Consider the following 18,228-nt stretch of genomic DNA (forward strand, 5'->3'; position numbering starts at 1 on the left):
AAGAAAACTGGCATTATGACACACACATTGGATCCCTTGTCACATGTGTTTCACGGCTAAGTGACTAGAAGCACAGGCTGGGACACACAATGTGCCAGCAAGGCAGCACCAGGCACTCTTCTTCAGAGTCCTCATGGCAGTTCACAGAGCAGGCCCTGCCAGAATGGCCATTCTCTTTGGTCCCAAATGACAGTTCGGATTCAAGGAGGACATTCCTCACAATTGATGGCATCCTTCAGCTAGTCACTCCAGCCAGAAACCTAGAAGTCATCCTGATTTTTCCTTCTCTTGCATTCAATTAACAAATTTTATTTTGTCCAAATCTCTGCTAATCTGTTTCTTCCTATCAAAAATGCAAATGCTATTTTTTGCAGAATAACTCCCAATGTCATGCTTCCACATGTTTTACACACAGAATTCTATTTGCCTACAAGGCAATTAACTTTTTCTATCACTTGACAAACTCATCAGTTAAATCACTGATGATTTCTCATCTCCTCTCTGAATTCTTCCTTGTCTACCTATTAACATGAGTTAATTACACACACAAATTTACCAAATATGAGAGACACAGCATTAGACTTAATTAAAAAGAAGGTTTATTTTAAAAAGTGCAGATGGGAGAGAAAAGAAATTTTAAAATGTAATCTGGGAATAGAGATATATATACTTTTTTTTTTTTTGGATACAGGGTCTCATTCTTCACCCAAGCTGGAGTGCAGTGGCATGACCCTGGCTCACTGTTCACTACAACCTCCGCCTCCTAGGCTCAAGCAATCCACCCACCTCAGCCTTCTAAGTAGCTGGGACCACAGGCACACACCACCAAGCCTGGCTTTTTTTTTTTTTTGTATTTTTGGTAGACAGGTCTCCCCAAGTTGCCCCGGCTCGTCTTGAACTTCTGAGCTAAAGCAATCGGCCCACCTTGGCCTATCAAAGTGCTGGGATTACAGGCATGAACCCGTGCCTGGCCTACGTTCATTTTTAAAGTGTTAGCCAGCAGTTAGCAAAGAGGCCAGTTTGGGTACTGAGCTCCCTTGAAAAGACTTATTAAGGTCATCAAAGAACACAATTACTGTCTTTATGGATTCTGTGGAACACCTTCAGAATTTAACTGTGTGTAACAAGCGCCAATGTTCTTCCTTAGGCCCTCCCTCTTAATTTGGTCATATCATTTTCCTCACGGGTGTAATTTCTAAGCCATACTACATCTGTTTCCCTGTAATGTCTCCCACATATAAGAACTTCAATCATAGGGAATATTTATCTATGTTTCTCTAACGCCTAGAACTAACACCTAGACAGAAATTAAAGTGGCTTGATGAAATTTTACAAATCAGTGGTAAAGATATGATTAACATTAAAAGTGTTTTAACTCTTTCCAGTCCTGTATATGATTAAACAAAGCCAGAAACATATTCAATTACTAATGCCTTACCTGTGTCTTACATCATATATCTCATTCCGAAACTCAGAAACTATTATCTGTGGCCGTGAGGTCCCTGGTAAATAAAACCTTTTCATGAGTGCCTGAAGGACACTTTCATCAGCATGATTATGGCAACAATAGGCCTGCAGAAGCCCTTTTAAGCAAGATTCAATAGCCAAAGCAAGTTCTGGGTCCCGAAGATGAATGCAAGCTCCTAAAAGTGAGAGAAAATTATAGACAAGCTCATAAATACTTATTTTGAAATACTAACATCACTCCTCTTTAATTATAGTTTATAAATGACATATTTTTATACAAAGCAGTTTAAATGACATTACAGATCATTTAATCATAGTTTATAAATGATTTAACATACTTTTATATAAAGCAGTTTAAATAATATTTTAACTGAATGGGAAATCCCCTATACCCACAGGATACAATGGAGAGAAAATCCACCAAATCCTGTGAAAAAAATCGTCCCACTCTAATGTAAACCAACAGTGGCTTTTCTATATTCAGTTTATACTATTCTAGTCTTTCAATGGGGTTCTGAAAATCAAGGGCTTTTCAAATTCCTTAATGGGATGGGAAAAAAAAAGCCTCGTCCATTGAAATGGATCCTGGTATAAAGGTACATATCATTTAAAAGAAATATTACTATAACATTTAAATGCAATACTTTACGAACAAAATATATTTATAAGCATTTTCACCTAATGATTTTCAGAATTAAAGATAACCCTCCAAGAAAACGTGATTTAAAATTTTTTTTAAGTACCATGTATACGTAAGAGTAAAGTAACCACAGATTTTACAGTTGGAAGAGAACTTAGAAATCATGCTGTCCAACCAAAACAGAAACTAAGAAAGAAAAGTCATTTTAAAAAGGTTACCAAAACTCAGGTAACTGCTCCTTCAACTATGTCTTGATGTTATTATTTTTTTTTTCTGAATACTCAATTATATTAGTTCATTCACTTATTTATTCAGAAAAACAAGAACCAAATTATTCAACTCTATAATTACTTTTCCTTTTCCAAAGTTCTCTTCCTTCTGGATATTTTATGCTCTAAAAATATAAAATGAAAGCTACAGAGCTTAACATAATTTCATCATTTTATCTTTCTTAATGAAATCACTTTATTTTGAAAACTTCAATCATTCTGAAAATAAAAACTTATTTCTAAAGTTTATTATAACCTCACTAAATTAAGACAAATACCTAAAGGGCCTACAGGTTTATAGGTAAAAAGTCCTTGTCTATAAGCATCATCTATGGCTTCAAGAAGAGCTGGAACATTAGGGCCAAATCTTTTGAGTCGATCAGTTTTACTATCTTTCAATTCTTTCAGTTGCCTCTGATTGTAGCCCAGTGCATGCTTCACATCTGATTCTTCTCTCCTAAAAAACAAAAGCAGAAAAACAGGACAGATATGTGATAGTTTTAGAGAAACATTTAACCTTTGCCCATAACACCTACATCCCAGTGAATGACCCACCTAGCTACCCTAAAAACCAAAAGCAGAATTATTTATTTGAAAATAATTGTGTTACCAGAGAAAAACAGTCTGGAGTCCTCAAAACTTGGCATAAAAAAAGTAATGCAACGATGATGGGCTAGGAATCCCAGAAATTGTTCAACTCTACAACTATAAGAAGTCTTGAAAAGTGATTTTAAAAGATCCAGCTGGCTCTAGGTACACTGGCTATGAGTTAGCCCTGCTCTGCAAGGTATTTAACATAAAAATAAAATCTTTTTTAAAAGATCCCTTATTATGTAGAAGAAACAACCGTATTTGCTCTCTTCATATAAGAACAAAACTATATGATGTGAAAGTAATTGAAAAAAATCATTCTAAGGATGTTGCAACTTACTTAATTTTGCCATGTTCTTCTTTGTCCTTTTCTATGGCTTGCTGAAACTGTTCGATCTCTTGATTGACTGAATTTTCTTGATTTCGTAAGGCCTTTACTCTCTCTTTTAACCAAGATATTTTTTTTTGTCTTTCCAACCGTTCAGGTTCCAAAGATTGGTCAGTACTAACAGTAAATAACCCAAAGTGAAAAATGTTAAATGAACAGCTTAACATTTAAAGAACACAAGCCAATGTAATAAAATTCCATTAACAACAATACATAAAATATAATATTCCAATGCATCTACCTTACTTTATTACAAAATGAGAGTCATGAAAATTTCAAAATAACTATCCTACCTTTTTTTCAGTTCTTCAATTCGTTTACAAAGCTGCTCATCATCTTTCTTTAATGCTTTATATTCATTTAAGGATCGGTTATATAAAACCTAACAAAAAAAATTAGACACGTTTTGCTAAAATGAAAACAAATATCCCATTCGAGTCCACTTTCGTCAAATCCTTAGAGACTGAATGTGTACAGGAATATATTTTTTAAATGAAGCACAAAATGGCCATTTGAAACCATTACATTTTTTAAAATCTCAAAGCATCACTAATTTCAACTCACGTACAAAATCTCTACTTTAAAAAATAGAAGGCTGGGTGCTGTGGCTCATGCCTGTAATCCCAGCATTTTCAGAGGCCAAGGCGGGTAGATCACGAGGTCAGGAGATCGAGACCATCCTGGCTAACACAGTGAAATCCCATCTCTACTAAAAATACAAAAAATTAACCAGGTGTGATGGCACGTCCCTATAGTCCCAGCTACTCAGGAGGCTGAGGCAGGAGAATCGCTTAAACCCAGGAGGCGGAGGTTGCAGCGAGCCAAGACTGTGCCATTGCACTCCAGCCTGGGCGACAGGGTAAGACTCCATCTCAAAAAAATAATAATAAAAAAATAGAAGAGGTTGGGTGCAGAGGCTCACACCTGTGATCCCAGCACTTTGGGAGGCTGAGGCAGGTAGATCACTTAAGGTCAGGAGTTCAAGACCAGCCTGGACAATGTGGCGAAATCCTGTCTCTACAAGAAATACAAAAAAATTTAGCCAGCCGTGGTGACAGATGTCTGTAGTCCCAGCTACTCAGGAGGCCAAGGTGGGAGGATAGCGTGTGCCCAGGAGGTAGAAGCTGCAGTGAGCCGTGATGGCGCCACAGCACTCCAGCCTGCATGACACAGCAAGACTGTTTCAAAAAAACAAAATACAATAAAAAAAGAAGAACAATCTTTATATTTGCTGTGTGGCTTTTAATATTCCAGTTTAGAAAACTTCTCTCACCTCAGCTTCATTATAGGCCCTTTTCTTAGCAACGACATCTGCTTTCAATGCCATACATTCTGGTGCTCGTGCATTTGTCTCTTCACTAATCTTTTCTAGTTTGTCTTGAATATCCTTGTACTTTTGTTCTGCTTCATTAAGTCTGACCTTTAAGAAAATAACATTATCAAAGTATATTTTTTCAATAGAGAGAATTTTTAAAAATTATCTATAGTTCATATACCAATAACAAATTTAACTTCACTCAAGACATTAGGCAAATAAACACAGTAACATAACATTATATAAAATACTATAATATAGGCCGGGCGTGGTGGGTCAAGCCTGTAATCCCAGCACTTTGGGAGGCCGAGACGGGCGGATCACGACATCAGGAGATGGAGACCATCCTGGCTAAACCGGTGAAACCCCATCTCTACCGAAAAAAAATACAAAAAACTAGCCGGGCGAGGTGGTGGGAGCCTGTATTCCCAGCTACTTGGGAGGCTGAGGCAGGAGAATGGTGTAAACCCAAGAGGCGGAGCTTGCAGTGAGCTGAGATCCGGCCACTGCACTCCAGCCTGGGCGACAGAGCGAGACTCTGTCTCAAAAAAAAAAAAAAATACTATAATATAATTTGATCTTAACCCACAGTCAGTTATCCAACAAATGTGCTATCCTCTAGGGATACAAAGACATGATAACAAATGTCCTCAGTTAACATAAAAGAGAGAGATATAATTTAGCAGAAAAACAGAACACAAACTGATGATACAGTCTGTATACAATAATACTAAAGCAGGGTACACTTATTTTTAATTGTGGGAGCACAGAGAAACAAACCAGAGGTTGGCCAGAAAGTCAGGAATGCCTTCAAAGAGATAGTAGTATTTTGAGCTGAGATTTTAAAAATTAATCTAAGTGTACCAGGAAATAAGTTGAGGAAGGGTGTTAGAGGCAGATGAAAGAGCATGTACAAAGGTATTCATATTTTAGAAATTAAATATTGCTAGAGCTTAAATTCATAGGATAATGATAGCAGATGAGATGAAGGGGTAGAGGGGCCTTGCATTCTACAATGAACAGCTTACAACTTAATGTTCTAGACAACAGGAAGACAGCCTAAGTCTGTCTCTTATCTCCTAAGTCTGTGTGTTAGATTACTCTGGAAGCACTTGGAACACAGGGTAGACAGAAAAATCAAAGGAAAAGATTTCAGTAAGAAGTTAATATAATATTATGGATCAAAGACAATTAGGGACCAAAATGGGATGCTAACAATAGGGACTGATGAGAAGGAACAAATATAAGCACTATTTCGATCGGGGTCAGCAAACTTTTCTATAAGAGGCTAGATAGTGTACACTTCAGGCTTTGTGGGCCACATGGTCTCTCCTAAAACAATTCAATTCTGCCATTAAAACATGAAAGCACCCAAGGACAATGAGTAGAGGAATTGCTTTTTAATAAAAATGAAAGCTGGATCCAGGTTTTATACAAACTAAACATGATTGATATTATTTTTCAGTTTTAAATTAACAAAAGTTTAAAGTCTGCTTTAGACACTGTTTCTTCAGAAATCTTCCATTTAATAGTCATTCTACAAGCAATAATCAAGCAAACACAATGTGAAAGGCTTTATGTAAGACAAGATGGAAAGGATATAAAGACAAAATAAGATAGTCCTTACCCTCCAGAAATTTGCCATTTACTACATAGAGTATGCAAACGCTTAAACGGAGAAAAAGGCCTACTAAACTAAACATCACCTAGCCTTATGATCCTCCTTTCCCATTTAAAAAAGAGGTGAGGCCAGGCGCGGTGGCTCAAGCCTGTAATCCCAGCACTTTGGGAGGCCGAGACGGGCGGATCACGAGGTCAGGAGATGGAGACCATCCTGGCTAACACGGTGAAACCTCGTCTCTACTAAAAGAATACAAAAAACTAGCTGGGCGAGGTGGCGGGCGCCTGTAGTCCCAGCTACTCGGGAGGCTGAGGCAGGAGAATGGCGTGAACCCGGGAGGCGGGGCTTGCAGTGAGCTGAGATCCAGCCACTGCACTCTAGCCTGGGTGGCAGAGCGAGACTCGGTCTCAAAAAAAAAAAAAAAAAAAAAAAAAAAAGAGGTGAGCAGCTGTTACTCAGACTGAATTCCATCTTAGACTGGGAAATGCTTGAGGAGGAAAGTATTTAAGGCCTTACCTGATGATAAGCTGAGAAATGAGGGTGAGAAGAGAAACATACTTGATGAAAATTTCAGAATATTCTCTCAGAAATGAAAATTTAAGGTGAGAGATGGAAAGCGTTGAAATTCCACTTACTGCCTGAAGAGGGAGTAAGAAACTTAGCCCACAAATCACTAAGTGTACTATCTTTACCTATTTTTACATACTCATCTATTACCTCTGATGAATTAACGTCATAACCCTTAAAAGAAAAAAAGATCAATCTGCTCATCTTAGAGGCAGACAGAAAAAGCAAGCTAGGAGAGATTACATTCTATACCATAGCCAAGCTTGGGGGCCAGAAAGAAATTTCCTAAGCAAAACAGAGAAAATGCTAAGAGGTAAGTAAGCTACACCGACATACTGAGTACATTTGCTGGGGAAGGGGAGTAAAGAAAAAAAAAACTAGGAGTTCTACTTCTGGCATTACAGCATGAGAAGCCCCACAGTGCTGGCTGCTCAACCTTGTGAGTATACTAAAACCCAGTCAATTATACACTTTACATGGGTGAATTATATGGTATATGAATGATATCTCAATAAAGCTGTTCAAAAAAGAAACAGTGAGTATAAAGAGTGGATCTGCTGAATGGTAAAAAGGTCACATGGAAAGCCCCACCAAAGAATGACTGCCTTTACTCGACACTCAACTTCTGTAACCTCTAGGCCCATGTGGAAGACTTTGGTGACTTTCTTGAATTTTAGATAGGGTAGTTTCTACCTGCACTCCTAGATGTCAGGCTGAAATTAACCTTAACAGACCTAACAATGAATTTCACTTGCCTTCCACCTATATAAAATCCTCTGACAGGCCATCTTAGTTCTGGACCATACATCTCAGTTCCCTTAGCAATATCTGGGCATTGTTTTCAGTTCTGAGTTCTCATACTTTCTGATACCTACCTTTAATGTGATTCTAATTTATATTATTCTAGCACCCCTTTATTTCTCAGGTCTTTCTGTGTTTAAAGTCCTTAATGAACCAAAGAGTAAAAGCTTCAGGCTCTTCTTATACGTCTTGTCAGTAACAAAGTTCCACTGACAAAATGCATGAGTTCTAGAGCCCTAGCCTCAGACAGGCTTATCATAGATAGAATATTCTTTTCAAAAGAGAGTTACCACAATAGGCCTTGAAAACAAGTTTAGGTCTATTTCACCTAAGCAATAAATTCAAATATAGACAAATATACAGTCTGAAACTGCCAGTTTAGTGGGTCATAAATAGTCTAACATCAATAATTTCATATGATTCAACCTATTAAATCTGCATTTAAAAAACTGTAATTACCTGCTGTTCTTCCATTTTCCTGTCAAGTCTAGCAGCACGATCTTCTCCAATTTTGATATTATCTCTGATAGCATTCAATTGTTTTTCAATTTCATTGACCTAAAAAAATTATACAGCAAATTGATAAGATTAACAATAATAACCAAATATATTCTGCAGATCCCCTATATATGTGAACAAGTAATTAAGTGATAATTACCACTGCCCAAGCCATTTCATGTTTCAAGGATTCTAAATTAGTCTTCATTGTACTTAAACCAGCAATACTTTGAAAACGTTCCTCTTTCTCTACGCACTGGCGCTTCAGTTCAGTAAGCCGCTTAAAAAAAGAAAACAGAAGGGACATATTTTTCATTAATGTTGAAAAAACACATTTTTGCAAATCTATTTCTTTTAAAAATAATGCCTAAACAACTATTTCACAAAGATTTGTTTAAAAATAACTTCTATTTTTTTAAATTATTCTTGATTCTTCGGTATACTTTTAATAAGTCCAATAATTTTGTGAATTTCTACACTATAAAAATGGCCAAATACTCTTCAGATGAAGAGCAAAGGAATTAAAGGTTCAGGACTACGCAAATATAGAGAAATCCCAAAACTCACTTTCCCATTTTCCCTCTTTATTCCCTATCTGATAGACATGATGGTCTGTTCTTCAAAGTAGAGTCAGCAGGCATTCCAAAGAGAATGTAAGGATCAGGAGAAATTTATTTCTGAAAATCAAACAAGTTATAATTTTCTTAACTAAGGTCACTTTTTTTTTTTTTTGAGACAGAGTCTCACTCTGTCACCAGGCCAGAGTGCAATGGCACAGTCTTGGCTCACTCCAACCTCCACCTCCCAGGTTCAAGCGATTCTCCAGCCTCAGCCTCCCAAGTAGCTGGGACTACAGGCAAGCACTACCACGCCCAGCTAGTTTTTGTATTTTTAGTAGAGACGGGGTTTCACCATGTTGGCCAGGAACTAAGTTCACTTTTAATAATTAATTAAAAATCACCAAATATCAAATACTATGATATTCAATTTCTGGAGATTATATATCTCATATTCTGTACACCTGGGTAGACAGCCTCTCCCCTTCATTCATGCTTACCAGAGTCAACTAGGGCCTGAACACTGTAGACCTTACTTTGTTTCCCTATCAAATGCACTTTCCTATTCTACAAAATTCTTTCAATCTATTATCATTCTCTTCAAACCTCAAATGCCCTGCCACCATATTCCCTCATTCATGCCACCATATTCCCTCATTCATCCCCCTCTCCAGCTTCAGATAATTTAGAAGCCATCAGACAGAAACTCCCTCAACAATCTTAACTACAAATCTAAAGCAGGCATCCCTTTCCTTTTGCAACAAAAGAAAGGTGGCCTCATATTTAAGACCCATGCCATCCTCTACCTATTATCATGGATTGTACCCCTTTTCTATCTTCTCAAAAGTCTAAATCCACTGATTTTCCATCACATCTTTTTGTCGTTGTTTCCACTTTACCCTCTTCATGACTCATGTTCATCACTACTTGCTCATCTTTCCAACTTACAAACAAAACCACCAATACCCATCCCTTGGCACCACCTCCTCCTCTAAAATTCTTCTTCCCTTTCTATCCAAGTTTCATGAAAATTGTCTCTATCTCCTCCATCTCCTCAAATTTTCTAGTTCCACAAATCTGGCTACTGTTTCCACTGCTACTGAAACCCACTTTGCCATAGTCATCTATGAAGATTATGTCATTAAATACAGTGAGTTTTTTCAATTCATGTAGTGTCGGACCACAGGTACATCTCACGGTCATGACTTGTTCCTTCTCAAAATCTCTCTGCCCTTGGCTTCTCATGGTTCAGGCCTGGCCCCACTTTTCCCCTATCTCAGCAATCTATATTATTCTTTTGGCTTATATACTAATAGCACACTGACAACTCCCAAATTTTTATTGAGGCCAGACTTGACTTCTGTATTCTTAATTTACATATCCAACTTCCCACTTCATATTTCCACTTGGATGCTTTATAAGCACCTCAAAATTAATGTGTTCAAAATATAATTCAGTTTTCTTTAAAAAAAGAAAAACTGGCTTTTCTTCCCAAACTTCCTATCTCAATAAACTTACTCTACTACTAAAGTAATTAATTTGGAGGTCATTCAGTCACCTTTGATGACTCTGTCTTAACTTTACTTCTCCATGTCCACTACAACATTTGCCTACATCATTTAAAAGTTCTCTTTCCTACTAATGCCAATATCCTTAACTTAAGCCATCATTATCTCTTTGGACAATGATAATGGCTTCTTTATCGATCTTTCCACATCTCTTCTCTCCTTATAGCAGTTTATTCTCTTGTACAGCAATCTACTGAAAATACACAATTAATGAAGTCATCCATTTTCATGTCTTCTATTGCCCCCTAAATTTTATAAGGTCCTCCACAGCCTGGCCACTCATCTCTCACACCTGTGTTTTACACTCTAGCCAAACTGGAATTCTTCTAGTTTTTTAAAAGAACACATGCTTTCTTGCCCCTGAGGCTTTAACCATGCTATTTCTTAGAACATCCTGCCTTACCCTCACCATCCTTTGCCTGGTATTACTCATCCTCCAGTTTTCTTCTTAGGCATCACTTCCTTAATAACTCCCCCATCACGACTGCCCCCGACACTGACAGTACCCTATTAAGTGCTGTTGCCTAGTCTACATCTCTTTTAGTAGTCCTCACCATACTCAAATTATTTACCATCTATGTTTCCTGCTGAATAACTAGGTCTATGATCCCAAGAATCCTATTTATTTGTCACTATATGACCATGGCCAAAGCACGATGCTACAAGGCACATGGTAAGAACTTAATATTTATCGACTGAATGATTATTCTAGCTTCTAGCCTTTACATACTATTTCTTAAAGATTTAATTATTCAAACCAAGAGTTTATTTTGAGAATATAGGGTATTTCACCAATTAAGAGAAAAGTTCTTACTGAGTACATATTATGCATCAGGAATTCTCCTACATAATTTAGGGAAGTGCTCCTTATACTTCATAATTACAGTATCTTTAATTGTTATTGGCATACTTTGTATACCATGGAGAAAATAAGTGTTTAATCCCAAGTGGTCGGAAACAAATTTATTTCAAGTCCTGATTTATTATATTAAAAATAGTAAATGTACAGTTTGTTTGAATATACAAGTATTTTCCTTCCCCAATAATAACACTGATATTCCAAGAAAGTGTGCTTTAGTATTTTTGTGGTTTATAGTAGCTCCTTAAACACCACCACATAACCCAGGTTTGAAAAGATAATGTGGGAAATAAAAATAAATATACTCATCCTTAATTTTTGAATTTTCATTTAATGAAACATATAACTATAGACCTAACTTAAAATATGCATTCTTCAAAAACCTGAAGTAAAAAGGTCAGTATAATATAATGAATTTGACTTTAATCATTAGTACAATCCTACCTCAAAAGGACAAGCTACAAAGTTGATGAAAATTCAACTGGTTATATAAAACTAACAAAAGAACAATATATGGAATTACATAAAATTGGTGGGACTTAATACACTGGATAAACAGCTATAACGTAAGCCTTAAAATTTTGAGGTCTCTGATTATCACACAGAAAGTTGGATCTTCAGGAATCTGAAGAAGAAAGTATAAGAACAAAATATAACAGATTTAAAAACAAATTGAAGTCAGTCATGGCTGGCATCAGTGATTTAAAGTGCAAGCAAATCTGCACAGCTGCCAAGCCTGGTGAGTAAGGATGTCACAGCTGCTACCAACCTACCAGTTGCTTAAGAAATGTTAACATTTTACTAGAGTTATAATTACTACGATTTGTAGATTACAGTATATAATTATAAATGCATACTATGTTTAATAACAGTTTGAACCTTGTGCTGCTTATCCCAGAGGAAATACTGTAGTTTTTAAACTACTTATAGTTTTTAAACTACTTAAACTACCATATCTTACTGTGGAACCCATTAGTCATATTATCAGAGGATAAGTATGTAAGATACCGCCCTGTTCTTCAGCTTATAATCTAATAGAGAAAGTAAGACACGTACGTACTCATTATTACAAAATAAAAAAGTAACAGCTGATTAATACCCGGAATATAAACACTACATTGTATATACTTCAGAGTGCTATAAAAATATTACTAGTTTTATATAAATATATAGATGCATAGTTTTACAATATCATTTACTGTAATTACTATAGGAATTTGGCTGATCCCAAAAAGATTTATATTAACTGTTTACAAACCTCTTCTCCTTGATGTATCTGCTCCTTTGTTCTTTCTTTTGTTTCCATAATGTATGAATAATCTTCCTTCATCTGTTCAAGTTGCGTTGCTTTCATGAAGAACTATTATCAACAACAAAAAAACGCAATTAGGAGTTTGTAAACTTCCATAGAACTGTTAAAAAGAAAAAGAAAAATTTGGTCTCTGAAAACTTTTAGATCAATGATATAAAAAGACATTAAAAACATAAGCAATCACACAAACACAAAAGAATACATTTCAGATTCAAGTTTACTGAATCTACTATGCTCACATCCACATGTTCATTTGCAAAAGCTCCTAAAACTCCATGAAAGAAAACACTGCGGGGTGTGATAATAAGCTCGTTTTCACTATTGACATTATTTAAGCAAAAACAGCTGAAAAGACTGGCATCCTTGGTCTTAGTACATCTTAAATTTTTAGAATAAGAAATACCAAAACTCACTCAAAAGACTACACAGAATATTTAGCAGTATAGTCAAGTATTTTGTTAGCTTTTAAAGTTTTTAATAGTTTAAGATTTACAGGCACACTGGCTCACACCTGTAATCCCAGCACTTTGGGAGGCCAAAGCGGGTGATCACTTGAGGCCAGGATTTCAAGATCAGCCCGGCCAAACAGGTGAAACCCCGTCTCTACTAAAAATACAAAAATTAGCCAGACATGGTGTCATATGCCTGTAACCCCAGCTCCTTGGGAGGCTAAGGCACGAAAATCACTTAAACTGAGGGGTGGAGGTTGCAGTGAGCCCAGATTGCACCACTTGCACTCTATCCTGGAAGACAGAGCCTTGCTCTGTCTTAAAAAAAAAAAAGATTTACAAGTTATTATGTATGTAGGAGCAACTGTTACCCTGTGTTTCCTTAAAGATTAAGAATTAAAAGCCAAAAAGTAAAAGCAAAGATTTAAAAAAATTATACCCCCATCATACTTAACAATTTCCTAATCTAGGAAATTGAATTACTTTAAACAGATGGCTTTAAGAAAAAAAAAAAAAAAAAAAACTCAGACTCCATTATGTGAGCAAGAATATTGTTTACAATATGCCTAAAGGTACTCTTTTTAAATGGGTTTATATTACCTTGGTGCCACTTACTTTGTATTTGTCTCCTTCATTTTTAGACTGTAAGAACTGCTTGCTCATTTCTTGTGTTAAAACAGAAACTGGATTATCCACCTCAAACAAAAAGTCATTTTTGAATATTTTACTTTAATGCTTTAAAGATAGGTAAAAACTGAAACATACATTACAAGTGATCTATGGTGCCATCAGGAAGGCCAAGCAATAGCCAAAGGTTATAACATTAGGATAAAAATACTAAAAAAAAAATTAGAAATGTATAATGCAGGAAAAATAATTTAAAATTTCATTATACCAACATACATCGTATAGTTAAAATTCAATATTCTACCAGTACATGAGGGCACAAGCACAAGAACCCTGTGAAAAAGTGTTTTTATTAAAAAGTTTTTCACTTCTTACCTGCTGTATAGAATATCACCCTCGTGCCAATGGTTAATCATGGGATAGCAGAATGGGAAGAGTCCTAGCATGGTAAGGAGTCAGCCACCTTGGGTTCTTGTTTGAGCTCTGTTGCTAACTTCCTATGTAGCCTTGGACAAGTCAGTTACTCCAGTTAAACACAGTCCAACTCAGGTATTTCTAATCAGAATCATGATAACAAGTACTGTTTATTTTTCTTATAGAAGTTCTTCATATTATTCCTTCATGAGGATATTGTAAAACAAATGAAAATAATGAAGCCTTTCTATCTTTTGGAAACTAGTCATTGCTTGAATGAAACTACCTTTGCCTAACGTGACGGTTATTACTGAGTGTCAACCTCATTGGATTGAAGGATGCAAAGTATTGATCCTGGGTGTGTCCCCAAGGGTACTGCCAAAGGAGACTAACATTTGAGTCACTGGCCAAGAAAGGCAGACCCATCCTTAATCTGGGTGAGCACCATCTAATCAGCTGCCAGGGTGGCTGGAATATAAAGCAGGCAGAAAAACTTGAAAAGATTAGACTGGCCTAGCGTCCCAACCTACATCTTTCTCTAAAACTGGATGCTTCCTGCTCTCAAACATTGGACTCCAAGTTCTTCGGTTTTGGGACGTGGACTGGCTTTCCTTGCTCCTCAGCTCGCAGACAGCCTATTGTGGGACCTTGCGATCATGTGAGTTAATACTTAAAACCATATATATCTCCTATTCATTCTGTCCCTGTAGAGAACCCTAATACACCTAACAAGTTAAGATATCACAATAAATTGGAAAAGTATAGAAAAAAATACAACTTTTTCCAAAAAGATATAGGGTCATTACTCAATTACTAACAAATAAGTTTACATGTTAAATGTTAGTCAATTACTAACAAATCCGTTTACATGTTAAAAATAATCTTAAGGTTATCGTATAAATGAAAAAAACTTTAAACCCTTCACGTTTACTGTCTATGAAATAAATATTGTGTAATTTGTTGGTATACCAATGGTTAAAACATTTCTCTTAAGTAAAATGTTGGGCCTCTCTTCTAAGATAATAAAAAACATTTATGTAGTTATAAACAAAACTTTACATGTGACATGTTTCTTATTATATAGACCAGACTCCATCTGCCACATATTTTTTCACAAAGCACCCCTAGCTCATCATTTCATACTGCATCTGACCACTTAATAGACCTAATGCAGTAGTAGCTCTAATAACAAACATCTTAATGTCAACTTTCAGTTAAAAGCTTCACCAAAGTTTATATTCATTTCTCTATACCTTTTTCACTGTTTTTGAAATGGAGTTCCTACTTCTTGTACTACTCTTGGGATTATTTAAGAATCTTGGCCAGGCACAGTGGTTCATACCTATAATCTCAGCACTTTGGGAGGCTGAGGCAGGTGGATTGCTTGAGCCCAGGAGTTCAAGACCAGCCTAGGCAACATGGTGAAACCCTGTCTCTACAAAAAGTACAAAAATGAGCCGGGTGTAGTGGTACCCGCCTGTAGTACCAGCTCTCAGGAGGCTGAGGTGGAGGATCACTTGAGCCTGAGAGGTGGAGGTTGCAGGGAGTCGTGATCATACTACTGCATTCCAGCCTGGGCGACAGAGTGAGACCCTGTCCCAAGGCTCATGCCAGCACTTTGGGAGGCCAGAACCAAGGTATGAGGATCGCTTGAGGCCAGGAGTTCAAGACTAGCCTGGGCAACATGGCAAAACCCAGTCTCTAAAATCAAACCAAAAAAAAGCATGTTGTAGCTCTATCTGTCAGAACCCTGAAAAAAGCAAAAAGCAAAAACAGGTAAACTTCAGCAAGAGGATAAGAAACGGAGGCACAGAAGACAAGTATGATGAGGTACTTAAAGACATTAAATGCCCTCTTCCCTCCTGGTTGTTCTAGACCAACACTGTCCAAGAAAAATATAACGCAAGTCACCTATAATTTTTTTTTTTTTTTGAGACAGGGTCTCACTCTGTCACTCAGGCTGGAGTGCAGTGGCGTGATCTCGGCTCACTGCAACCTCAGCCTACTGAGTTCAAACAATTCTTCCATGTCAGCCTTCCGAGTAGCTGGGACTAAAAGCATGTGCCACCATGCCTGCCTAATTTTTGTGTTTTTTGATAGAGATAGTGTTTCACCATGTAGGCCAGCCTGGTCTCGAACCCCCGACCTCAGGTGATCCACTGGTCTCAGCCTCCCAAAGTGTGGGGATAACAGACGTGAGCCACTGCACCCAGCCCACACATACAATTTTAAATGTTCTAGTAGCCACATTAAAAATATAGAGAAATAGGCGAAATTTAATAACATATTTTTAATCCAATATAACCAAAATATTATCATTGTAACATGTAATCAATATAAAAAACTAAGTTATTTCTTTATATTAAGTTTTCAAAATCTGGTGTGTATTTCACATTACTGCATATCTCAATTTGAGCTACCCACTCTTCAAGTGCTCCACATCTACCTATGGCATGGCTCTAGATCTTCTGCATTTTAATCAATGAAACTGAATCTTTTGTTACACATTAAGTAAACCATGGAAGAAAAAGGACCACGAATCTTTAAATATTTCAACAGAGAATAACATGTTTTACATTCCCCAAGGAAGTGAGAGCTTAGAGAAATACGCTTTTTTTCAATTTTCCTCATAATGAAAACTTTCTAATAAATACAGCTGTCCACAGAAGAAGGAAGCAGCCTTGGACAGAGGTGATTTCCCCATCATCCTTTCAAGAACCTGCGCAGGAAAACCTGGTGGAGATTCTACACAGGGTCAATACACAGTATTTATACAGTATACTGAATACCCTTCAAGATTCTCCCAACACCTATGATTCCATAAACTCTAACTCTTGGTTTTCCTGATTCTAATAAATTGTCCTGCATTCTAGTCTGAAATTCATTTGCTGTACCTGCTTTTCTCTAGATTTTAAGAATTATTTTTCCTAAACTTGTACTGTCTGATATGCAGCAGGCCCATTTGCCATGTGTGGCTTATTCTACTTAAAAAAATACTATTAAAAATTAAATTTCTTAGTCACAATTTCAAGTAGTCAAGAACCACATGTGGCTAATGGTTACCCCACTGAACAGCATAAATACAGGACATTTCCACCATCACAGAAAGTTCCGTAGTTCTAAACCAAAGTGAAAAAGAGACCCAGACTCCTAATTGTTCTTTTTCTTTGATCGCAAATCTCGGAGTTCTTAATTCTGTAACGAGGCAGTATTGCACAATGGATAGAGCAGTAGAATGAAACAGGGATGCCTGGATCCCAAATCCAGGTTCTACCAGTAACCACGTCTAGACAGCGTTAAATATAAATTTATTTTTGGTAGCTCCCAGTTTCTCATCTACAAAACAAACAGCCTGGATTAGGTGTCTTCTAAAGGTAAGTCTAGTGTAAATGTTTACAGAACTACATGTACCCTATTATCAATTAATTCAGCCAAAGTATCTTAGCAGAAAGGACTCAAGCCTTGTCCCCTACAAGTGTGATCAGTAGCTCTGAAATAGAGAAGTGCTTTATCTTTCTAGAATAAATTTTCTTTAAGAATTTAGTTGGCCGGGCGCGGTGGCTCAAGCCTGTAATCTCAGCACTTTAGGAGGCCGAGACGGGCGGATCAAGAGGTCAGGAGATCGAGACCATCCTGGCTAACCCGGCGAAACTCCGTCTCTACTAAAAAATACAAAAAACTAGCCGGGCGTGGTGACCGGCGCCGGTAGTCCCAGCTACTCAGGAGGCTGAGGCAGGAGAATAGCATAAACCCGGGAGGCGGAGCTTGCAGTGAGCTGAGATCCGGCCACTGCACTCCAGCCTGGGCGAGAGGCCGAGATGGGCGGATCACGAGGTCAGCAGACCGAGACCATTCTGGCTAACATGGTGAAACCCCGTCTCTACTAAAAAATACAAAAAACTAGCCGGGCGCGGTGACGGGCGCCTGTAGTCCCAGCTACTCGGGAGGCTGAGGCAGGAGAATGGCGTAAACCCGGGAGGCGGAGCTTGCAGTGAGCTGAGATCCAGCCACTGCACTCCAGTCTAGGCGACAGAGCAAGACTCTGGCTCAAAAAAAAAAAAAAAAAGAATTTACCAACTTAAGAAGCTAAACACTCATCCAGGAAAAAAAGAGAAGAGTTTAGCAACTGAGTTTAGGGAACAATGATGCTATTTTGACTAGGACAGCAAAAAGCAAAGAAACCTGACATCCTTATTAAGATAAATTTTAGCCTAAAGTAGTATAGACTAAATGTTCTTGACTGCTCTATCAAATTAAAGGTGTTATATTATGTATTGACAATCCT

General features: G+C 37.2%; 1 protein-coding gene across 3 annotated transcripts in view; it reads right to left on the reverse strand.

The window, feature by feature from the left end:
* SMC6 (structural maintenance of chromosomes 6) overlaps positions 1–18,228 on the reverse strand; it is an 89,658-nt gene that overhangs the window by 47,804 nt on the left and 23,626 nt on the right. For all 3 annotated transcript variants that reach the window (XM_023199436.1, XM_023199441.1, XM_023199444.1), the window contains exons 7-15: positions 13,518–13,598; positions 12,400–12,501; positions 8,318–8,437; positions 8,119–8,217; positions 4,629–4,775; positions 3,649–3,737; positions 3,308–3,472; positions 2,655–2,833; positions 1,439–1,643 (exon numbers count right to left, since the gene is read on the reverse strand). In XM_023199436.1, the coding sequence (XP_023055204.1) occupies positions 1,439–1,643; positions 2,655–2,833; positions 3,308–3,472; positions 3,649–3,737; positions 4,629–4,775; positions 8,119–8,217; positions 8,318–8,437; positions 12,400–12,501; positions 13,518–13,598 (1,187 nt within the window). The remainder of the gene's footprint in view (positions 1–1,438; positions 1,644–2,654; positions 2,834–3,307; positions 3,473–3,648; positions 3,738–4,628; positions 4,776–8,118; positions 8,218–8,317; positions 8,438–12,399; positions 12,502–13,517; positions 13,599–18,228) is intronic.

Source organism: Piliocolobus tephrosceles, chromosome 15, assembly GCF_002776525.5.
Source record: "Piliocolobus tephrosceles isolate RC106 chromosome 15, ASM277652v3, whole genome shotgun sequence".
Taxonomy (NCBI): domain Eukaryota; kingdom Metazoa; phylum Chordata; class Mammalia; order Primates; family Cercopithecidae; genus Piliocolobus; species Piliocolobus tephrosceles.